This window comes from Myotis lucifugus, unplaced genomic scaffold (assembly GCF_000147115.1).
Source record: "Myotis lucifugus unplaced genomic scaffold, Myoluc2.0 scaffold_920, whole genome shotgun sequence".
NCBI classification, from domain to species: Eukaryota; Metazoa; Chordata; class Mammalia; order Chiroptera; family Vespertilionidae; genus Myotis; species Myotis lucifugus.
In genome coordinates this window covers 30,377-55,040 of record NW_005871968.1, presented here as the reverse complement: position 1 = coordinate 55,040, position 24,664 = coordinate 30,377, and the positions used below count along the sequence as shown (strand labels likewise).

Sequence of the window (24,664 nt, the reverse complement as noted above, 5' to 3'; positions counted from 1 at the left end):
CATTTCCACCACAGAGGAAGTGCATTTCCCCCACAGGAAGGTGCATTTCCACACAAAGAAAGAAGGGTTTCTGCACAGGAAGGTGCATTTCCCCCACAGAAATACATCCATAGGTACGATGTATTTCCACCACAGGAAGGTGGGTTTCCCTACAGGAAGGTGCATTTCCCCCACTGAAAGTTTGGTTTCCCCAAAGGAAGGTCCGTTTCCCCCACAGGAATGTGGGTTTCCCCACAGGAAGGTGTGTTTCCTCCACAGGAAGATGTGTTCCCTCATAGGATGGTGCATTTTCCCCATAGGAAGTTGTATTTCCCCAACAGGAAGGTGCATTTCCTGCATAGAAAGATGTGTTCCCTCATAGAAAGGTGCGTTTCCCCACAAGAAGGTTGGTTTCCCCAAAGGAAGGTGTGTTTCCCCCAGAGGAATGTGTGTTTTCCCACAGGAAGATGCCTTCCCCCACAGGAAAGTGGGTTTCCCCGCAGGAAGGTGTGTTTTCCCCACATGAACATGCATTCCCCAACAGAAACATGAGTTTCTCCCATAGGAAGGTGCATTCCCCACTGGAAGATGTGTTCCCCTTAAGGAAGGTACATTTTCCCCACAGGAAGGTGTGTTTTCCCCAAAGGAAAAAGTGTACCCACACAGGAAGAAGGATTCCTGCACAGGAAGGTGGATTTTCCCCACAGGAAGAAGTGATTTCCCACAGGAAGGTGCTTTTCCCCAACAGGAAGGTGCTATTCTCCCATAGGAGCATGCTTTTCCCCCACAGGAAGGTGGATTTCCCCCACAGGAAAGTATGTTTTCCCCAAAGGAAAAAGTGTACCCCCACAGGAAGAAGGATTCCTGCACAGGAAGGTGGGTTTTCCCCACAGGAAGAAGGGTTCCCCCCAGGAAGGTGCATTTTCACCACAGGAAGGTGCATTTCCCCCACAGGAACACGCATTCCCCCACAGGAAGGTGTGTTCAACACAGGAAGGTGCATTTCCACCACAGGAAGGTGCATATCCCCCACAGGAATGTGTGTTTCCCCCACAGGAGAAGGGTTCACCCACAGGAAGATGGGTTCCCCACAGGAAGATGCATTTCCCCCACAGAAACATGCGTTTTCCATAACGGGAACATGCATATTCCCACAGAAATGTGCCTTTCCTCCACAGGAAGGTACGTTCCACCACAAGAACATGCGCTCTCCCATAGGAAGGTGCGTTTCCCCCACAGGAAGGTGTGTTTCCCCACAGGAAGGTGTGTTTCCCAGACAGGAAGATGGGTTTCCCAACAGGAAGGTCCACTTCCCCCATAGGAAGGTGCATTTCCCCCACAGGAAGGTGCGTTTCCCCTACAGGAAGGTGGGTTTCCCCCACAGGAAGGTGTGTTTCCCCCACAGGAAGGTGCATTTCCCCCACAGGAAGGTGCATTTCCCCCAAAGGAAGGTCCATTTCCCCCACAGGAAGGTGCATTTCTCCCACAGGAAGGTGCATTTCCCCCACAGAAATGTGCATTGCCCCTATAGGAAGATGATTTCCCCCACAGGAAGAAGAAGAGTTCCCCCAAAAGTAGAAGGGTTCTCCCACAGAAAGGTGCATTTCCCCCAGAGGAATACGCATTCCCCCACAGAAAGGTGGGTTTCCCCACAGGAAGGTGTGTTCAACATAGGAAGGTGTGTATCCCCACAGGAAGGTGGATTTTCCCCCACAGGAAGATGCATTTCCCCCACAGGAAGAAGGGTTCCCCCACAGGAAGGTGCATTCCCCCCCCCAGAAAGGTGCCATTCCCCCACAGGAAGGTGGGTTTTTCCCATAGGGAAAAGGGTTCTCCCCCAGGAAGATGCATTCACCCACAGGAAGGTGCTTTTCCCTCCCCCACCCCCAAAGATGTGTTTCTTATAGGAAGGTGCATTTCCCACACAGAAACATGTGTTCCCCCATAGGAAGGTGTGTTTCCCCCATGGGAAGGTGGGTTTCCCCACAGGAAAATGTGTTCCCCCAACAGGAAGATGGGTTTCCCCACAGGAAGGTCCATTTCCCTCACAGGAAGGTGCATTTCTCCCACAGGAACATGTGTTCCCCCACAGGAAGGTTGGTTTCCCCACAGGAAGGTGCGTTTCCCCCACAGGAAGAAGGGTTCCCGCACAGGAAGGTGCATCCCCCCCCTCCAAGAAAGGTGCCATTCCCCCACAGGAAGGTGGGTTTTCCCCAATGGAAGAGGGTTTTCCCCACAGGAAGGTGCATTTCCACCACAGGAAGGTGCTTTTCCCTCCCCTCCACCCTCAAAGATGTGTTCCTTATAAGAAGGTACATTTCCTCCACATGGAGGATTCCTGCACAGGAAGCTGCATTTCACCCACAGAAAGGTGCCTTTCCCCCGCAGGCACGTGTCTTTTCCCCAAAGGAAAAAGTTTATCCCCACAGGAGGAAGGATTCCTGCACAGGAAGGTGGGTTTTCCCCACAGGAAAAAGTGTTTCCCCACAGGAAGGTGCCTTTCCCCCACAGGGAGGTGGGTTTCCCACAGGAAGATGCTCAACTACTGAGCCAAACCAGCCAGACAAAAACACTGTCTGTTGATAAACACAGTAGAAAATAGGAGAGGAGGCAAATGCACACACCCTCCTGCCATTCACACACATTAAGTCTCCTTAACAAGGGGCCACAACTCTCAACACCCAGGGCCCCTTTAAGGAGAGGCGGGAAGAGGGGAGCACAGGTGCACCTAGTAAAATCTTAGCCCTCACTGGGCTCACTGGCCTCCCTGTCTCTGCAACTGGTTCTTGTTTCATATGCAGTCCTAACCTGCAGACTCAGCGTGAGGCTAGCTGCAGGGGACCGAGGTACCAGCCAGAAACGCCAGTTTAGAGGAAACTCCGACATCACAATCCTTTACTGTTTGTATACTGTTTTTCATTAACCCTCTCCCGAGGATATTTTTCTACTGATTTCCAGAGAGAGAGGAAGAGGGATATAGAGAAACATCGATGTGAGAGACACATCGATCGGCTGCCTCCTGCATGCACCCCGACCAGGTCCAGGGATCACGCCTACAACCGAGGTACATGCCCTTGACCAGAATCGGACCCTTCAGTTAGCAGCTGAGGCTCTCTCCACTGAGTAAAATCGGCCAGGGCCAATGTCACCATCCTTAAAACAACTGCCATGTAAGTGAACCCCACAAAGTGCAGCATTCCGATTAGACCCGAGACATGCCCTTTGAGCTCAGATTATGTTCAATTCACAGAAAAAGAGATGTGAATGATTGACACATAAAATGAAACATTCCGCAGGGAAAAAAGGATGCCCCCCTGTCTCAGCTCAGGAGACCACAACCAGGGAGGCTGTGTGAGGGGAATCTCCCCCAGCCCCCCCAGTATGGGACAATTCGCACAACCTTTCTGCAAAGCAATTTGGTCATCAGCCTTGACGTCCGGCGATCCAGCCTAAGGCACAAACAGGAAGCCGTCCAAATCCCCAACAGTGTTGCCCATCCAGTGTGGCTCAGTGGTTGATGTCGACCTATGAACCAGGAGGTCACAGTTCAATTCTCAGTCAGGGCACATGCCTGGGTTGTGGGCTTGATCCCCATTAGGGGGCATGCAGGAGGCAGCCGATCCATGATTCTCTCTCATCATTGATGTTTATCTCTCTCCCTCTCCCTTCCTCTCTGAAATCATTAAAAAATATATTTTTTAAAATCTCCAACAGTATTACACAAATATGGGACAGAGGCACAAAAACACTTCCCATAAATGTGATGTCATGCTGGCTCCATACATGTTACAAAGCTGAAGTTACAGTCTCTCTCTCTCTCTCTCTCACACACACACACACACACACACACACACTTACACACACACACACTGCTGGGCTGGACCATGCACTGCCATCCAACGAATGACTCCCACACGCACCAATTCTGCCATCGCTTTGCACCGCGCTGCCCGGCCCATACACCAGCCTGCGTTCCGCAGGCACGAGACCCCCCTCCCTCTGTGCCGGGCCCTCCTGTGCCCACCTGGCTGCCACAGGGCCCAGGACGCAGACTCCTCAGCCTCCACAGATCTTGCCTTTGCCACAGGGAGGGCCTCGCCCAGGCCCGGGCTCCGGGGCGAGCAGGCACCTACCGCTCCTCTCCCAGAGGGAGCGGGTCCTGCAGCCCCTCAGCACGAAGCCCAGGCCACACAGACACACGGCAAGACACGCCCCACGGCGAGCTGTGTTCTGTGGCCACCGCCGGGATCCTCCAGCACCAGCAGCTCCCAAGCTGGAGAGCCGAGGTTTCCAGACCAGAGCCCAGCCGCCGCCTGCGAATCTGAATTTCACCCCCGATTCACATCCACCGACACCCGCGACAAGGACAAATGCTCGGAGCGCAGACGGACACTCCCGCACCAGTAAGCCCGGGAAGAGGACTCCGCCGAAAACGTGGCATTTCCGCCTGAATTGGGCGTTTCGGAGGCAGATATAGTTTGTCGACCAAACACTGTGTGGTGTGGTGACCAAGGAAAATGTCTTTGAAGTCGACATGAAAAGTAGAAAAGGTCGGTAAACACGCTGCCCTTTGCCGCGGCCAGGCGCAGGGCGTCCGATGTGAAATCGATAACAGAAGCCCCGAGTTGTCATTCATTTACAAAGAAACTAAAGATTTGAACCATAATTAAAAGGAATCAGCAACAGCTCTGCAGGCGTGGCTCCGTGGTTGAGCATCGACCTGTGAACCAGAAGGTTAGGCTCCAATTCCTGGCCAGGGCACAGGCCCGGGTTGCAGGCTCCATCCCCAGTAGGGGGCGCGCAGGAGGCAACCGATCCATGATTCTCTGTCATCATGGATGTCTCTCTCTCTCTCTCTCTCTCTCTCTCTCTCTCTCTCTTCCTCCCTCCCTCCCTCTCCTTTCCTTTCTCTGAAATTAAAAAAAAAAAAATCTTTTTTAAAGAATCAGCAATAGATTCAATGAGCCTAGTGCATGAGCCGGAGTCTGCATGCTGTGAGGACTTGCCCAACGCGGGAGGCTCTGGGTTAGGTTTACAAAACGGGAAGACAGAGCCTTAGTTACTTAGAAGTAAACAACAGGGCAGATGTCGTTTTGAAGGACGGAAAAGCACCACCAGAGCATTCTGTGACTCAGGTGAACGGCCACAGATAATAGGGGTTTCCTAACGGGGTGTGGAGGTCTCAGTGAGCTTCCTTCAGGTGGCGCGCCTGCCCTGCGTGTCCCACCCCCACCACACAGCAAATGGCATCTTTGTTGTGGCCGCACTGCAAACACTACGCAGCCACGCCCAGCGGCCAGCACACACAACACACACATTCTCCGCCCCAGAGCGAACAGGCAGGTAAACCAGCGCCAATTCTGTGGTCCCACTTTGCACCAACATGTCAGAGAAACCCATCTCGGGTCTCCTGTCTAAGTCAGAAACGCCTCAGACTCCAACAGGCAGCCAATGAGTGCAGTGGCTGCTGGGGGATTAAGGACCGCAAGGACCCGCCAGGACAAAGTCGGATCCCATCATCCCCCCTGAGATCTAGAAAACAGAATAAGTAGGATGGGTCCCTGGATCACAAGGTCAGCTGGGTTCCTGCTTTTTGGGGTTCACCCAACCCCTGCAGTTAAGAATGTCGCCAAGGGAGTGGGACAACCGACAAGCATGGCCTTCCCACAGGAGCCTGTCCCACTGAAACAGGAATGATATAAAGCAGTGGTTCTCAACCTTCCTAATGCCGCGACCCTTTAATACAGTTCCTCATGTTGTGGTGACCCCCAACCATAAAATTATTTTCGTTGCTACTTCATAACTGTAATGTTGCTACTGTTATGAATCATAATGTAAATATCTGATATGCAGGATGTATTTAGGTGACCCTTGTTGTTGTAATGTACCCCGCGAATCACAGAAGGACGCCTCAAGAAGTCGAATTAAAGAGTCACATTTATTGCAATCTGGGACTATGAGGGGCCATTTCCCAAATCTCATAGTGATAAGATGTCCGCAAAACCAGACTTATATAGGCGAAGTTCACAAAGGTATTGATTACATCCCAGGGTTTGGAATGAGGAACCTGGTTCACAAATAAAGCAGTTTACAGAAGCAGAATTAAGCATGTTAATTATAGTTTGGGGTCTCGGGGTCACTGAATTGACAGAAACACCTTATCTAGAGCCCTCTGGTCTTGAGACCACTGAGTTGCCACGAACTCATTATATTTAGAGTAATTGCGCTGTCCTGGTCTTGGGACCACTGAGTCTGTTACAGGAAAACTGGACAAGAACCAGACAGTGCTCTGAGAGTTAGGAGTTACACTTTATTCACCGCAGCGGGCTTAGGGAAATGAATCCAAAATCTAAGCACAACTACAAGCAGAACTTCCCTTTTTATAGAAGAGCCAGCCCTTTGTGTGCTTGCTGGCAGAGAAGAGCCAGCCCTTTGTGTGCTTGCTGGCAGTGGCCTTGAAAACTATACAGTTCTATCCAATTAAAAAATGCACCTGGCATGGCATTGGGTGTATCTAGTCTCTGGCCTACAAGGCCAGATAGCTAAGTTTATCTCCCCCATTATTCAAGCAGGCTAAATCTGAAGTCAGTAAAAATATATATATTTTTAAAAGATTTAAGATATTCCTGAGTATAAAGATACATATTGTGTGGTAGTGAGATTGTTCAGTCACTTTCCCTTTGGTGAATTTGAAAAAAAAATTAGAAAAGGGGAGATAGTGAATTTAGAACACTAGAAAGAGTCACATTAGTAGGGAGAACATTTAAAGTTTTAAGGACCCCTGGCCTGTATGGCTCAGTTGGTTGAGCATCATCCCATGCACAGAAAGGTTGCTGGTTCTATTCCCAGTCAGGGCACATTTCCAGGTTATGGATTGGATCCCCAGTTGGAATGTGTATGGGAGACAATCGATCAATATTTCTCGTATGGATGTTTCTCTCTCCCTCTCACTTAAAAAAAAAGCATATAAAAAGAAAGTTTTAAAGCAAAAACTGAAATAGTTCAGAAAAAATAATAAAATACACCACGAAATTTTTCACCCCAATAAATAAGGAGCTTTACACATGGAGAGCATATTCCACACTTTATTAAGTACACAAGTGCCATGAAAAATATTTTTGTACAGGAAAAAAATTGTATGGCTATTATTGCTTCATCACATCTAAGGTCATTTCTAACTCTAACCATATTAGACCAATCTATCTATTAAAATGCATATTTCCGTGTAGATTCTTCTTAGAAACATGTGTTTGATAGTCATTTTTAGCCAGTGGCTATGGTAGGCATGTGGACACAGAGATGAATAATGGAATGAAGAACATAAAACCAGGAGACCAGATATAAAACATACTAGCATGTCAAAGACTACATTACCAATAAGAGCAGTAAAGGTAATGCTATCGAATATAACAAGGAACAAATAAGTGAAAACTGTGGTCTCAGAGTTTCCTCTAAAATAAAATTATGCAAATGACCTTAGTAGCCAAGTATAATTTTGTCCATAGGGGTATTATAATTCATGACTATTCTCTCAGGAAAACAACAGAAAAATTACTTGGAATGAAATATGTCATAAGATAATAAATGATGCTAAAGTAATTCATGTTAACCTATGAGATAAATGAGAATTTCCAATTACATATGGTCCAAATATTGGATTAATTTGTGTCAGAACTTCTGGCCCTAAGGATTTGAACCCTGCATTCCTCAGCAATTGTTCAGCCTAGTACAGTGGGCTCATGAAAAGCTTACCTGCCAAGGAATCTTTCCAGGGCCCTCTTTATGTCCTTGTTCCTCAGACTGTAGATGAAGGGGTTCAGCATGGGTGTGACCACAGTGTACATCACCGAGGCGGTTGCACTTGAGTGTGTACTGTGGATAACAGTAGAGCTGAGATACACTCCTAGGAGCGTACCATAAAATAAGGAGACAACTGAGAGGTGAGATGCACAGGTAGAAAATGCTTTATACCTCCCCTGGGCTGATGGGATTCCACGTATGTAGGAAAGTATCTTAGAGTAAGAGTAAAGGATCCCAGCCAGGGGACAAATACATAGCAGCCCAGCTGTAAAATACATTATAATGTTGTTAAGAAAGGTGTCAGAACAGGCAAGTTGGACCACCTGATTGAATTCACAGAAGAAGTGTGGGATTTCCAAGTCTGAGCAGAAGGACAGCCTCAACACCATTAAGCTTTCTAGCAAGGAATTCAAGACACTCATGATCCAAGACAGCAGAACCAGCAGTCCACAGAGCCGGGGGTTCATGATGACCATGTAGTGCAGGGGGTGGCAGATGGCCACAAACCGGTCATAGGCCATCACAGTTAGAAGGAAGATGTCCAACCCAGCAAAAAGTATGAAAAAATACATCTGTGTGATGCAGCCTTCATAGGTGATGACTTTGCTCTTTGTCTGGATGTTCCACAGCATCTTTGGGATGGTGGTGGAGGTGAAACAGATGTCTACCAAGGACAGGTTGGAGAGGAAGAAGTACATGGGCGTGTGGAGGTGGGAGTCTGAGCTGACAGCCAAGATGATGAGCAGGTTTCCAAACACAGTGACCAGGTACATGGAGACGAAAAGCCCAAATATGAGGGGCTGCAGTTCCAGTGCCTGTGAAAGTCCCAGGAGAAGAAATTCTGAAATTTGTGTACCATTGCTTGGTTTCCTGTGTTGCAGGACGTGACTACCCAAAAATAGAAAAAAAATGAATAACTAATTGTCACATTAGCCAGCATTAGTAACTGAGGATTAATGACATTTTTATATTTTATTATCAGGAAAATAATTCATATTTCTGGTGTGTGATTTATTCCCCATTATGGTATCTCTATTGGCATTTCTCAATAGAATTTCCTTTTCTACCATCAACCTGTTCTTCAAACATAATATATATTGCAGCTTTATTGAGAATATCTTTCATGCATTTGAGGAATGTATATTGATCATAGACCATGTTCCAGGCACTATTCAGTGTATGAAATGCTGAAAATTGGTCTTCCGTCAGTTAATTGTCAGCAATTAGTTCAATGTTCACTTTTTTTAGCATCATAAATTAGTCATTAATTCATTAATCAGGTAAATCAACAACCATAGACTGGTGCCTATCAAGAGACCTCAGGTACATGTGCTTGGCTTTGATTCTCTCTGACCCTTTCCTGTAGTACCTACTGAACTTTTGGGCTCACCTGATTGAGAACTCTGAGGGGAAGGTCTCCATGGGAAAGTCCAACCTCCTGGATGGGTGATGATGGAGACTGAAGCTCTCTGCCCAGACAAGACAGCAGAAAGGAGGCAAGCACAGGTCTTCTGGACAAATGTAGGATTCCAAAAGCAACAACCAGGTCCCACCCAGCCCAAGATCACACACGCTGAGAGACTGGAGATGAGGAGATATTTACAGCTCCCTATGTCTGCTCATTAGGTGCATTTCTGTCTTGTTACTGCAACTTCAAACACCTGATTTCCCTGTGGGTCTGGGCAGAAGGAAATGTTTTTCTGGAGATACTGTTCCCAAAAGACAAGCTTAGGATTCAAGTGAGTCCAGTTTTTACTAGTTCATCCTTATAACATTTGTTGGGTTTCAGAGGACTAACATTCAAGCACCTTATCTCAACCCTGATTTAAAATTTTTCCAAATTTAAGACTGAGGATGCAGTCCAGATTAGAAAACTTGAATCTCCAAATATTGACTTTTTATAGGGACACAGCCCCTAATATCTACAGACAATTGCTATTTTTCTTTTCAATAAAGGGGGAAACTAAGTTCCTTTGATGTAAACTTTGTGTGTTACACACTGGGCTTCATGACACATTAGCCAAAAGAATTTGACATTTCATCTTATATCACAAGTTAAGAGCTGTCATTTAGTCCCTCACTATGAAATATTTGTTATAAGAAACATATTTCTATTATTTTACACTCTAATCTAAGCTTGAAGTAGGAAAGTAAATAGACTCTTCCCTGTAGCCTCCAGAAAAATCCTAGTTCTGCAAACATCTTGATTTTAGCCCACTGAGACCCATTTCCTGTTTCTGACCTCAGGAATTGTAAGAGCATGAATGTGCTTGTTTTAAATCACTTGTGTGGTAATTTTACATTAGCATTAAAAAGTGAATACACCTTTATCCAATGAAAATTTTCTTCAGGAAACTGAGATCAAGTGTCTCCATTCATTCATTTATCTTTCCCTGGGTAAAGGCATTTTGAGTTGTAATCCCCCCTTTAAGTAAAGGAAATGTGTAATCAGTTTGGAGATATCAGCCTCTTTAGCTGACAGAGAATTTCTTATTGCATAAATGTAAATGTGCTCCAGATTTTGATGCCTTTGAGGCATTAACATGGGAAAAGTAATTCATCATTTAAATTCATGTCTACCATTTACTTTGAATCTTCATTCCTAAATTTCTACATCTTTTAATTTTATGTTAAGTCAAAAATTCATTCTTTACATTTCTATCCTCTTTAAATTTCTCTTAATTTTCCTTTCAATCTGAAATATGTGATTATAAATGAATCTGTGTTTGTGTACATATAAGTAGGTATGTTTGTTTGAAATAAAAATGTATATGAATAAGCACACATATACATACACACTTTATTTTGGCTCGATGAAATATGGCCATATACTTTATTTATTGCTTAAAATATTCCTCTGAAGTTATATTTACTATCCCCATGATGAATGTTGCAAACAATAGATGAGATATATAGCCATATTTCAATAGAAATTTAGGCTCAGGTATATTAAATGTTTAGCAATTACTATAAGAAGCCATTAAAGTTTATTGTGCACTTTCTTGACATATACAAATGGAAACATGAGGTATGGACTGCAATTTTTGTATGACATTTTTCATCAAATAGTGGATTTTTATCATGTTCGGTTTACATTATGTAATTATACTTAAAAAAAAAAACATGGAAGGGAAAAAGCCTAGGATCTAGAGCTCAGGTAGCTGATTCACACTGAGAAATGGTAGGAGGTATTTCTACTACCTGGAAGAAAAGCTAAGTTTCAAGGATATTGGAACCACAGAAGTAAAATAAAGTAATTCATATTCAGTACTATTTGTTTTCTTTAAAATAGAAGATAAAACTAGATATAGAAATAAGTTAAACCGATGATGTACTGCTTCAAAGGAGATCACCATGGCCACACACAACATCATGAATGAGCTTTAGAAACACATGTAGAGACTCACAGACTCATAGGGAGACTGGCAGAGCTCAGAAAAACTCCCTAACATGCAATCTCACTTGGTAATAATGGCATTATATTTAATAATTTGCTTGTAGGATGGCTTGTCATACAGCAATAGCTTAGTGATATAATAATCAAAGTAAACATAAGTGAGGACAGTAGTTATCTGCTGTTGTTCTCATTTTTTCTGAATTATAAACTTTTAATTAACTGATAAATATTGACCTTTTAGCCTATAACAAATAATACATCTCCTTTTAAAGCACCCATGGAACATTGACAAATGTCAGTTAACTTCTTAGCAACTTATTTCAAAACATCAGAAGAAAAAATTCAGATATATTCTCTAAATACAAGGCCATAAAACTCAACTAAAAAAAAACTTTATGGGGGAATTTTTTAAGCAATCTCCTCAAGTACAACTTGGTCAAAACAGAATTATTCAAACTATTTTAAAAGATTACAATGAGCCCAACAGGTGTGTCTCAGTGGTTGAGCATCAACCCATGAACCAGGAAGTCACAGTTCGATTGGTTTGATTCTCAGCCAGGACACATGCCTGGCCTCAGATGCAATCCCTAGGAGGGGGCATGAAGGAGGCAGCAGATCAATTATTCTCTCTCATCATTGATGTTTCTATCTCTCTGTCCCTCTCCATTCCTCTCTGAAATCAATACAAATATATTTAGGGGGAAAAAAGTTTACAATGACAACTCTGTATGTCAAAACTCGGAGTGTGATGAAAGTTGTACTCAGATGAAAAATATCCTTAAAATTTTCAGTTAATAAAAATAAAGCATAGAGAAGCATGGATCAGACAGTCAAACCTCAAAGGGAAGGCAGGGGAGGGTGGGGTTAGGGGGAGAGATCAACCAAAGGACTGTGTGCTTGCATATAAGCATAACCAATGGCACAGACACTAAGTTGGTGAGGACATGAGCGGGGAGGTGGGGGGGGGGATGGGAGGGATAAGGTGACATATGTAATACTTTAATCAATAAAGAAAAATAAATAAATAAATAAAATAAAGCATGAGAATAAATTGAATTCATTAATAGAATAAAACAAGCTTCAGGGAAGCAGATTAAGTTTATAACAAAGACAAAGACAGGAATTTATGGCTAGAAAAACAGAATTTATAAATCCAAACCATATTGATTTCTAATAAAACTAATCAAGAAAAAAGTTAGGAGACGCAAACAAAATTAGATATTTTAAGGTAGAATAACAATTTTTTCCCTGAAAATATTTTTATGATTTAAGAGTGAGAAAGGAAGGGAGAGGGAGAGATGGAAACTTCAATCGGCTGCCTCCTACCTGCGCCCCCATTTGAGATAGAGCCCGAAACCCAGGCATGTGCCCTGACCAGGAATTAAACCTCTCAGTGCTTGGGACAACACTCAACCAACCAGGATGCTTACCATTTTTATTTATTTATTTATATTTAGAAGACAGCATTCATTGTTACTGTGTTAGTTTCTTTAAGACAACTATATATAAAAACTCGTTGGAGGTTCATTTCCCTGTAAGCAGGATGGAGGGTGTAGTCCTCGCCCTTTCATAGGAAAACTGTCAACCCTGTGTCATACAACTAAACAAGAATGCAATTTCTTGAGTCATTCTTTGATCAAAAAGGATAAATATTATCCTGAGCAGAATAGAGATGTACTGATAATGATCATTTACCATCCCTTCCATTCTTATGAAAAATTTAGAGGGAGGGAATCTATATTCTTTATGTTAATAAAAGAGTCACATTATAGAAAGCACTGAAAATTTTCAACCCAATAAAATATAGAGAAACACCAACCAGTCTTCAATCATATGTATAAATCCCTTTCCAAATGGGTATCATTTCTCCATACTCCAATGAATAGATGCATAGTATGAAGAATAAACATTTTACATAGTAATACAATGTGTGATTTAAAAATTTGCTCCACATTGAAATTCATCTGTGATTTTAAGGTGGTATTAGGACAACCTATTTATTAAAATTTATCTTTCAATGAAGAGTTCTCTTGGAGACATGGATTTGATAATCATTTTGTAAGTGGCTAAGGTAGGTCTATGAACACTGAGCTGAAAGAGAACAGGATTCCAATGAGGAGAATAAAACCCAGTGACCAGCTATTAAACACACTGGTATGTCAGAACCTGCATTATCAGGAACAGTGAAGTATGGTACCTATTTGCTTTGTTTAACAATGGGCAGGTTATTTTGATTTTCTGAATTGTATAAATCATCCCATTCGATTGAATGCCTTATTGATTGAATGACTATCCCATTGATTGTGATCTTACTGGTTATCGAAGCACATTCTTCTGTACCTGGGAAACAGGGCAGCACAATTACCATAAATTGTTTTAGTGGCCACAGGTGGTGCGTTCCAGCTGACTTATTGGTCCCAAGCTCAGAACAGCACAATTACTCTAAATTGTCCTGACAACTCAGTGGTCAGGAGACCCGAGGGCTCTAGATAATGTATTTCTGTCAATTCAGTGACCCTGAGACCCGAAACTGTAATTAACATGCTTAATTCTGCTTCTGTAATCTGCTTTTTTTGCGAGCCAGGTGCCTCATTCCAAACCCTGAGATGTAATCAATACCTGTGTGATTTTTTGCCTATATAATACTAGAACTGTGACCAAATGGCTACTATGAGATTTGGGAATGACCCCTCATAGTCCCGGATTGCAATAAACGTGACTCTTTAATTCGACTTCTTGAGGCATCCTTCTGTGATTCACGGGGTACATTACAACAACAACAGTTGAGACAGTAATATACAAAGAAATGTCAGTCATAAAAGTGAACAGCAGAGGTCTCAGATTTTCGAATCATACAAAATGGTAGAAATTGCCTTGGTCATTAAGTGCAGCTTTTCCACAAGAGTAGTACAATTCAGGATGATTATTTAGTAAAAATAAATAAATAAATAAAAAATAAAAAATTATTTGGTATGATATATGTCATTTGAGGAAAAATATTCTAAAAAATACCCATGTTGTCTCATTAGGTAAATAGTATTTTCCAAATATTCTGATGCACGATGAAAATAGATTTAGGAAAGTAGAAAAACAACAAAGAGAAAAGCTGTTGAATATGAGAGAGCAGAGAACTTAATTGAATTACAAATGTTGAATAGAGAAGGTGAGGTTAAAGAAATAGAAATTCCAGAAAATAAATGGAAAGAGCAAGTTCTACTTCCATAGTCTGAAGATCACCATGATGTGTGACTCTGAGCCTTTGACCTCTGCCGTCATGGGCACATCTTCAGTCTTAGGACAACTGGCCTGTTTGTAGTTTCCTTCACAAAGAATGTCTTCAGAACCTGTTTGATGTCTTTATTCCTGTGACTGTACATGAACGGGTTAAGCATGGGTGTGACCACAGAGTACATGACCCAGGCTGTGGCACTTGAATGTGCATTGTGGGTAGCAGCAGAGCTAAGGTACATATCTAAATTCTTACCATAAAATAAGGAGACAATTGAGAGGTGAGACACAAAAGTGTTATACTTCCCCTGAGCTGATGACATTCCATCTGTGCAGGACACTATTTTAGAAAATAGAGTAAAGGATCCTAGAGAAAGGACCAGCACCAAGAAGGAGAGCTACAAAATACATCACCATGTTAGTTAAAATTGTGTCAGAACAGGCAAGTTTGATCATCTGATTGAGTTCACAGAAAAAGGAGGGACTTCCACATGCATGCAGAAGGACCGTCGTAATGCCATTAAGCATTGTAGGAAGGAGTGCAGGACATTCATGATCCAGCATATCAGAGCCAGCAGTCCACAGAGCCGAGGGTTCATGGTGACCATGCAGTGCAGGTGGTGGCAGATGGTCATAAAATGGTCATAGGCCTTCCAAGTGAGGAAGAAAACATCCAACCCAGCAAAACATATGACAAAATACATCTGAGTAATGCAGGCTTTGTAGGTGATGACTTTGCTCTGTGTCTGGATGTTCCACAGCATCTTTGGGAATTGGTGAAGGTGAAATCAGATGTCTTGCAAGGACAGGTTGGAGAGGAAGAAGTACGTGGGTGCTGGAGGCTAGGAACAGTAGTTAGCATAATAAATGCAGGAGGTCCATCAAAAGGTTGATGGACACCTTTAACAGGGCTGAAGATCTGCATATGATTGCCTCCTGCCAGACAGCCAGGGAAGTTTCCCCCAACCTGATGGTCCTTTATTGTTTACCAGGCCTTACCTTTGATATGTATATCTGCTTTGCTACAGGTCAAAATGTGTGAATAAAAAGCCTTGGGTGCAGAGATTCTACTGGAACTAAGTTTCCTTCTTGCCCTCCAAAATGCCTTTCAAATTTATATTTCTTGTCTAGTCTCTTTAATCCATTTATGCACAGCCCCTTTGCCATATTTCTTGAACCCTAGTAGATGCTGAGGACGACCCCAGCACATGGGTGTGTGGAGGTGGGAGTCTGAGCTGATGGCCAGGATGATGAGCTGGTTTCCCAACACAGTGATCAGGTACATGGAGAGGAAAAGCCCATATATGAGGGGCTGCAGTTCTCGTTTCTCTAAAGATCCCAGAAGAAGAAATTCTGAATTTTGTGTAACATTCCCAGGTTCCATGTGGTGAAGGTGACTACCAGGAAAGCTGAAAATAACATGGCTAATTTTCACTGAGTTGCATTCCTCACATATTTAAAATGCTATATTTCATATTTTATAACAAAGAAATTAATTTTAGTATTGTGTGTATGGCTATGGTCCCTTTTAGGAGATATCCAGTGCTACCCCTGATATGGAATATTTGTCCCAATCACCTATGTCTCTGAGGAGGTTCATGTATTCTACAGTTTTTTGTTTTGTTTTGTTTTGTTTTATTCTACAATTTTTAATGAGAATTTCTTCATGTTTCACAGGAATGTAAATTGAGTGCTGACCATGTTTAGGCACTGTCCAGGTTGTGAGAATAGGGTGCTGAAAAATAAAAGTCTCTACAATGCAATGAGGGAGAAAGAATGCAGAAGGAAATGATAAAATAATAAATTATTTCATATCGTGGCCACTGGTATGAAGAAAAGGACAGCACGTCTAAAGGAGAAAGTGGATAGAGAGTACCATTTTTCATGGGTGTGTAGGTAGATCTGTAAGCAAGATGACATTTGAACAGAGACCTCAAAGTGAGCAGGAAAAATCTGAGATGTCCTAAATTAAATAGCACTGAGCCAAGGAGTGGGATAAAAAGATAATAGTAGCCAACCAGGTCAAAGCTGTGGGCCCATTTACAAAACACTGCTCACATTCCTCATTGTATGTTGGAACTTTGATTCAACTTCTGTAGCGACACTCAGTGCCCCTGCAGCCTGCACGTGCATGAGCTTCCAGGACTGTTGGCTGTAACGAATCCAAAGTAGTAAATATTTTGTTCTTGTGCTCCTATCTTAGAAGTGCCCCAGTTTATTTTCTCCCAGAACAGTGGACATGTCTTTCTTTGCCGCCTCTCTCTGCTGCTGCTGGTTTAGACTTCATGTCCCAGGACCTGGTCTTTTCCTGGCTGGTATTTGGATCAATAAACCCTATTTTCATTTTTAAAGAAAAGCTTTGGGCCCTCAAAATTTTTTCTTTAACAAAAGAGAGGAAGGGAGACACAAGACTATGTGGGAAAGTGTGTGCTGAGCAGAGGGACTGGCCAGTGCAAAGGCCATGAGGAAGGTTCTTCTTTCTAATGTTCAAGTCAGAAAAATGAAGCCAGCTTGCAAGGTGGGTGAGCATGAGGGAGAGTGAGAAGTGGTGGCAGACACGGTGAGGAGTGAGGTGACCTCTCTGCTACTGCTGACACCTCAGGCACAGGGACTTCCTCATCCACACTGCCTCTTACACTCTATTATTCTTGCTGCAAAGGTGTCTTGTGAAGGAAAACAGATTCCTTCCTTAGTAACTTCTATTTTTGTTTTTAAAATATATTTTTGTTGATTTCAGAGAGGAAGGGAGAGGGAGAGAGAGATAGAAACATCAATGATGAGAGAGAATCATTGATCCTCTGCCTCTGCCAACCCCCCTACTGGGATTGGAGCCTGCAGGCCGACCTTTTAACCACTGAGCCAACCAGATAGGGCCTTAGTACCTTCACTTGATTGAGTTTTGGCCCCACAGTGTTAGAGCCACCTTTGAATGTATGAATGCAGCTATCCCTGCTCTGAGCACCTCTCACATCCACAAGTCACCCACACACACCACCACCACCACCACCACCACCACCACCACACCATGGCCCAGTTATTCCCATGTCTCTCTCACCTCAGTCACACTGATTATGCCAGGAATGGATTCAACACAAGTTGGCCAGATCTGTGATCTTCCACCTGTCCGAATATAGAAATGTTTCCAGAAATTCCTCATGAAATAGACTTTTCTGAAAATTAAATCAGGAACTAAGGTCATGTGGCATAAAAATATCTAAATGTATCTCTTATAATGAATATATATATTTTAATATAGAGAGACAAACACAAATTCATGAGAGAGAAACATTGATGGGCTGCCTTCTTCACACTCCCTACTGGGGATCCAGCCTTCAACCCAGGCATGTGCCCTATGGGGAATCAAACCAGCAACCTGTAGGTACATGGGATGATGCTAAACCAACTGAGGCACACTGGCCAGAAAAATTAATAAATATTTTATGAGGGTATAAATGACAGCTTTTAACTGGTGATATAAATATAAAATCCCTCATCATTTTGACAAATGTGTCAGGAACCCAAAGAGTGTGGCGCCCTGGATTGCATCTCAAAGGAGCCCAGTTCTGCCTTATTGAAGAGGAGAATAGCAATTTTCCAGAGACATCAGGTCAGTGTCCCACCCCCAATCAGACTTTGAAGAAAAAATGAAGTCAGGGATGGGATAGGGTAGTAGGTCTTTCGACCTCTAGAAAGCAGGCGAGACCAAGACACGAAGTCATAAAAACTGAGTACACTTGACTTACAACCTGGTCACCTGGGATCAGAGAATCATTAGGACAATTTTCCTTTCTGCTTATTCAAGAGGCCCAGAGGGAAATCATGTGCTTAGAGGTTGGAATAACACAAGGGAAATGTGCCTGATGAGCAGGTATAGAGAGAGCTGTAAGTATCTCCCTTGAGCAGTCCTCAGCTTGTACAATGCTGGGGGACAGCACATGGCTGTTGTTTTTGATGCCTAAACTGGCTTAGGAACTGATGCTTCACGCCTTCCTGCTGTCTTGTGTGGGGCAGAGCTTCAGTCTCCATCATCAACCATCCAGCGAGCAATTCAGACTTCCACTCAGAGACCGTCCTCTGAGACCCCATCCAGGTGAGTCTGGGAGCCCAGCAGGTACATCAGGAAAAGGTCAGTGAAGATTACCTAAGTCTCCTGGAAGCCCAAACAGCCTAGACCAGAGATAAGAGCTCACTGTGTTGGCATTTTGGGTTAAGGAATAAATTTGTAATTAATTTAGGTAATACATTAAGAAAGATGTGTTTGTTTGAATCTGTATTATAAGGACCATAGTTAACATTAAAGTGATAAGAATGGGAATCCAGTTGCATGACACTGTAGAATGAGTGAGATGCATAAAATGATTGCAGTAAAATGAAAATGTATCTGGAAAGATTTGTTTTTCAGGAAGAAGGTAATAGAAAATTAGTTCAGAAGAAAAGTGCAGTGGAGTGAGAGTGTTTGTGTTAAATTTCAAAGATGGTGTGAATTTGAGCATGTTTTGTATTTATTGAAAAGATCCTGACCAGTCAGGGAGTTGGTCCCTTGCAACAGTAATTTGTGAAACATTCATTGCAGTATCTTCTCTCATGCTGGGTATTCATGTGAAAAAAGTATTTAATGAGTTTGAAAAAGAATACTATATAGTTTTACTTTGAATTAATTGTTTATTATTGGCAGGGCTGCATATATTCTTGGATTTGTTACCCATTGAATTTCTCTGTTGGAACAATTGACAGGAATTCCTACCCCATACTTAGTCTTTCTCCCAGTGCTCTCTACATGTAATGCGAAATTCTGGCATGCATTCGAGGACTGACCATCTTCTAGACAAAGGTAGAAGGTGCTGAGAAAAAAGTCACCATAAAGATCACCCATTGTACCTTAACTCTTAATGCCACAGAGGCAGCACAGTGACTTTACATTTATGCAGTGAGGCCTTCACTGTACCAGCTGAGGAGGGAATGTCTCCATTCTAGTTAAAAATACTTTTCTATTTCATGTGTGTTTTCAACATAAAATGTGCCTACCCAAGGGAAGCTAATGAGTGAAGAGGCTTAAACTCGGTTCCTCAGACAAATGTTATTGAATAAATGTCTACATTAGAATCCTATAGCTGCCCTAACATATTCCCACACTAGTTGCTTGAAACAAACAAACATATGCTCTTACAGTCTGGATGTCAGAGGCTTGAAATTTGTCTCACTGACTAATATCCAGATGTGTGCAGGGCTGGAGTCCTTCTAGAAGCTGAGGGGAGGATCTGTTTCTCTCTGATGCCTGTTAGTGTGACTGGCCACCTGCATTCCTTGGCTCATGTTCCTTCTTCCATCTTTAAGCCAGCTGTGTAGCATTTTCAAAGTCTCTCTGAGTCCAATTCTTTTGTCTCTCTCTTCAACATTATCAGAATCATTGTGATTACCTTAGTCCCAAGTCAGCCGATTAACATGCCTGTTCCATCTGCTACCCTAATCCTCCTCTTGCTATAAAATATATCATATTCGTGTGCTTAGAAGTGGGAGTAACAAGAGGGAAGTATGCCTGAGGAGCAGGTACAGGGATTTATAATATCTCCTCACCTCCAGTCTCTCAGCGTGTGTAAACTTAGACTGGGAGGAGCACGGTTATGTTTGTCATTGTTCTTTGTTTGTTTGGAGGCCAATTCTGGCTTGAGACTTATGTCTTGCCTGTGAACAGAACTTTAGTCTCTATCATCAACCATTCAAGGAGGAATTCAGATGTCCCCACAATGACCTTCCTCTAAGAGATCTTATCCTGGTGAGTTCAAAACCCACCTGACCCTGGATGAGAGAGAGGGTCACAGAGAATGGAAGCCAAGAACAATTACCTCTTGTCACCTGAGAGCCCATTCTACTTAGTCCAGAGGCAAGGGATTGCTGGGTTTGTTTGCTTAATGAATCAATGTATTTATTTCAGTGGCTACATAGAGTTCACAGTGTGACTGCTACTCACACTTATGATGGTCTTTTACATTCTTTATCATTAAACTAGAGGCTCGGTGCAAGAAATTCATGCACTGGGGGAGGGGGGTTCCTCAGTCCGGCCTGCACCCTCTCACAATCATGGAAGCCTTTGGGGATGTCTGACTGATGGCTTAGGCCAGTGGGGAGCAGGCCTATGCAGGCAGTCAGACATCCTTAGCACTGCTGTGAAGGCGGGAGAGGGTCCCTCCACTGCTGCTCTGCTCACCAGCCATGAGCCCAACTTCTGGCTGAGCAGCACTCTCCCTATGGGAGCGCACTGACCACCAGGGGACAGCTCCTGCATTGAGCATCTGCCCCCTGGTAGTTAGTGTTTGTCATAGCGACCAGTCATTCCACCATTTGGTCGATTTGCATATTAGCCTTTTATTGTATAGGATCACTGTCCTATCAATGCTATAAAATGTTTAAGTTATTAAATTCAAAATGTGGTTCTGATCAGGGGTGATCTTGTCCATTGAGACATTGAGTAATGTTCAGAGAAATTTGTGACTGTCACCCTGGAGAGGGGTGAGTGGAGGCAGGGACGCTAAACAACCTTCAATTCACAGGACAGACCACACCACAGAGAGCAGTCTGTCCCAGATGCCAACAGGGCAGAAGCTGAGAAACTCTGAGTTAATTAGCATCACTATTTGTACAGTATCATGTCATTTATGAATAATGGCAGTTTTAGTCCCTACTTTCCAATCTGGTTGCCTTTTATGTTTCCTTCATGTCTGACCGCTGAGGCTAGGACTTCCAGTTTTATGTTGAATAAGAGTTGTAAAAGCGGACATCCCTGTCTTCTTCCTGTTCTTAGGGAAAATGTTTTCAGTTTTTGCCCATTGAGTATGATGTTGGCAGTAGGTTTGTCATATATAGCCTTTATTACGTTGAGGTATGATCCCTTTATTCCCACTTTGTGAGAAATTTTACCAAAAATGAGTTTTGGATTTTGTCAAATGCTTTTTCTGCGTCTATTGATATGATCCTGTGAATTTTGTCTTTCGATTTGTTTATGAATATTGTACCAGCCTTGCAACCCTGGAATAAATCCAAAGTGGTCATGATGTATGATCTTTTCAATACATTGCTGAGTTGGATTTATTAATATTTTGTTGAGTATTTTAGCATCTATTCTCATAGGGATATCGGCCTGTAATTCTCTCTTTTTTTGTGTGTGTGGTGTCTTCATCTGGTATTTTTATTATGATAATGCTGGCTTCATAAAAAGAGCTTGGGAGACTTCCCTCCTCTTGAAGTTTTTGTAATAGTTGGAGGGTGATAGCTGTTACTTCTTTGAATGTTTGTTAAAACCCCCAGGTGAAGCCATCTGGCCCAGGGCTTTTGCTTCCTGAGAGGTTTTTTTTTTTATTACTGTTTCAATTTAATCCGTTGTTATTGGCCTATTCAGGTTTCGGATTCTTCCTGTTTCAGTTTTGGAAAATTATATGTTTCTAGGAATTTGTCCATTTTGATCACATTGTCCAGCCTGTTGGCATGTAGTTGTTCATAGTATTTTCTTACAACCCTTTTTTCTGTGGTGTCAGTTGTTACTTCACTGCTTTTGTTTCTTATTTTATTTATTTGGGTCCTCGCTCTTTGTTTCTTGATGAGTTGGGCTCAAGGAGCATCAATCTTGTTTATCTTTTCAAAGAACCAGCTGTTGGATTCATTTATCTTATTTATTGTTTTTTTAGTCTCTATGTCATTTATTTCCACTCTGATCTTTATTATTTCCTTTCTTCTATTTACTCTGAGTTTTTCTTCTTGTTCTGTTTGTAATTTTTTAAGTTGTAGGGTTAGATAGCTTACTAGAAATTTTTCTTGTTTCTTGAAGTAGGCCTGTAAAGCTACAGACTTCTCTCTTAGGATTGCAATTCTTTTGTCCCATAGATTCTGGGTTGCTGTGTTCTTTTCTATTTGTTTCCAGGATTTTTTTCTTTATCTCATTGGTAGTCCATTCACTGTTCAATGCAACTGTATTAAGCCTCCAGGTGTTTGAAGGTTTTGGGGTGTTTTTATTGTAGTTGATCTCTAGTTTCATGCCATTGTGATCAGAGAAGAAGCTTGGTATGATTTCAATCCTTTTAAACTTCTAGGGACTTATTTTGTGTCCTAACATGTGGTGTATCTTTGAGAATGACCTATGTGCACTTGAGAAGAATGTATATTTTGCAGCTTTCGGGTGGAATGTTCTATAAATGTGAATTAAATCCATCTGTTCTATTGTGTTATTTAAAGTCACTGTTTTCCTGTTGATTTTTTTCTAGAAAATCTATTCAGTGATGTCAGTGGAGTGTTAAAGTCTCAACTATGACTGTATTGTTGCCGATCTCTTCCTTTAAGACCTTTGGTAGTTTTTTCCCCAATATTTGTTTTTTTCTACATTGGGTGCATATGTATTTACCAGGGTGATATCCTCTGGTTGTGTCAATCCCTTTAGTATTACATATTGACTTCCATTGTCTCTTGTTCTGGCCTTCATTTTGAAGTCTATTTTGTAAAATATGAATTTGGTTCCCCAGGCCTTATCTTCATATCCATCTGCATGGAAAATTTGTTTTTCTTCCCTTCATTCTCATCCTGTGTGAATCATTTTTTTCTGAGCTGGGGCTCTTGTAGACAGTACATTTTGCATCATGTTTTCTTATCCATTCAGCTACTCTATGTCTTTAGATTAGAGCACTTAATCCATTTACATTTATGGTTATTATTATTTTTTAAATATATTTTTACTGGTTTCAAAGAGGAAGGGAGAGAGAGGAAGAGAGAGAGAGAGAAACATCAATGAATATCAATGATGAGAGAGAATCATTGACCGGCTACCTTCTGCACGTCCCCTACTGGGGATCAAGCCCACAACCAAGGAATGTGTCCTTGACCAGAATTGAACCTGGGACCCTTCAGTTCCCAGGCCAACTTTCTATCCACTGAACCAAACCAGCTAGGGCCATTTATGGTTATTATTGATAGGTACTTATTTATTCCCATTTTAAATCTTTATGCCTATATTTCTCTATTTCCTCTCATCATTACAGTAGTCCTTTTAACATTTCTTGCAATGCTGGTTTGGTGGCGTTAAACTCCTTTAGACTGTGTGTGTGTGTGTGTGTGTGTCTGAGAAGCTCTTTATTTTGCCACTATTTTGAATGATAACCTTGCTGGATAGAGTAGTCTTGGTTTCAGAACCTTGCTTTTTATTACCTTGAAATTCATGCCATTCACTTCTTGCCAGTGTTTCTGTTGAGAAATCAGCTGACAGCCTTATGGAAACTCCTTTGTAGGAAACTGTTTATCTCCTGCTGCCTTTAAGATTATTACTCTGTCCTGAACCTTTTCCATTTTAATTAATATGTGTCTTTGTGTAGGTCTCTTGAATTCATCTTGATTGAGACTCTGTGCTTCCTGAACTTGAATGATGTTTTCCTTGACCAGGTTAGGGAAATTTTCTATCATTATTTCTTCAAACTTGTTTTCTATCCTTTTTTCACTTTCTTTTCCTTCTCTACCTCTTTGATGTGTATATTGTTACATATGAAGTTATCCCAAAGTTCCCTAAAAACTATCCTCATTATTTTAAATTCTTTTTTCTTTTTGTTTCTCTGCTTCGTCAAGCTTAATTTCTATTCTTTCCAGTGGATTCTTGATGTCACATATGGTGTTCTTCATTTCTTTTTTTAATCTTTATTTTTGAGAGTATTATAGATGTCCTGCTTTTTTCTCCCCATTGTTCCACTCCACTCAGTTCTCACCCAGCCCCAGACCTTCACCACCCTATTGTCTGTGTCCATAGGTAATGCATATGTGCATGTAAGTTCTTTTGTTGATATCTTCCCACTCTTCCCACCTTGCCTTTTCCTTCTGAGATTTGTCAGTCTGTTCCATTTTTTCATGCCTCTGGTTCTATGTTATTCATCAGTTTATTATATTCATTAGATTCCTTGTTTGTTTATTTTGATTTTTAGGATTAAGTTGCTGATAGATATGTATTTATTTGCCATTTTATTGGTTCTTATTTCTTCTTCTTCTTCTACCTTCTTCTTCTTCATCTTCTTCTTCTAACATCATCTACTTCTTCTTCTTCTTCTTCTTAAGAGGGGCGCTGGGGGGATGTCGTGTGAAACAGGGTTGGGGGGGGAAAAAATACCTTTAACGCTTTTTTTTTTTTTTTTTCGAGAAATACTATTATTTAGACATCCAAATCCACAAAATAGAGGGTCGTGGGCAGAGGGATCCCTGGGGGGTAGGGTCCCGACCGATGGCACCCAGCGGAGGAAT

General features: G+C 42.2%; 1 protein-coding gene and 2 pseudogenes across 1 annotated transcript; all 3 read right to left on the bottom strand.

The window, feature by feature from the left end:
* The window catches only part of LOC111824101, a 15,551-nt pseudogene extending 12,686 nt beyond the window's left edge, over nt 1–2,865 (bottom strand).
* Nucleotides 2,866–4,307: 1,442 nt separating this feature from the next.
* Nucleotides 4,308–8,552, bottom strand: LOC102418642 (olfactory receptor 7A10-like). The gene is made up of 3 exons (XM_023747588.1): nt 8,198–8,552; nt 7,732–7,912; nt 4,308–4,500 (listed from the first exon to the last, which is right to left on the bottom strand). Exons 1-3 carry the CDS (start codon nt 8,550–8,552, stop codon nt 4,308–4,310), a joined length of 729 nt encoding a protein of 242 aa, XP_023603356.1.
* Nucleotides 8,553–14,448: 5,896 nt separating this feature from the next.
* LOC111824100 lies at nt 14,449–19,277 on the bottom strand (annotated as a pseudogene).
* Between the last annotated feature and the right edge of the window lie 5,387 nt (nt 19,278–24,664).

What these genes read in the sequence shown, in the direction of transcription:
- LOC102418642 (XM_023747588.1), bottom strand. Translation starts at nt 8,552, where the DNA reads ATGTACCTGGTCACTGTGTTTGGAAACCTGCTCATCATCTTGGCTGTC. An exon ending in TCTGCTGTCTTGGATCATGA is followed by an intron (nt 7,913 to 8,197) that starts GTGTCTTGAATT and finishes CTCACCTCTCAG; the next exon opens with TTGTCTCCTTATTTTATGGT. An exon ending in CTGGAAAGATTCCTTGGCAG is followed by an intron (nt 4,501 to 7,731) that starts GTAAGCTTTTCA and finishes TCGACTTCAAAG; the next exon opens with ACATTTTCCTTGGTCACCAC.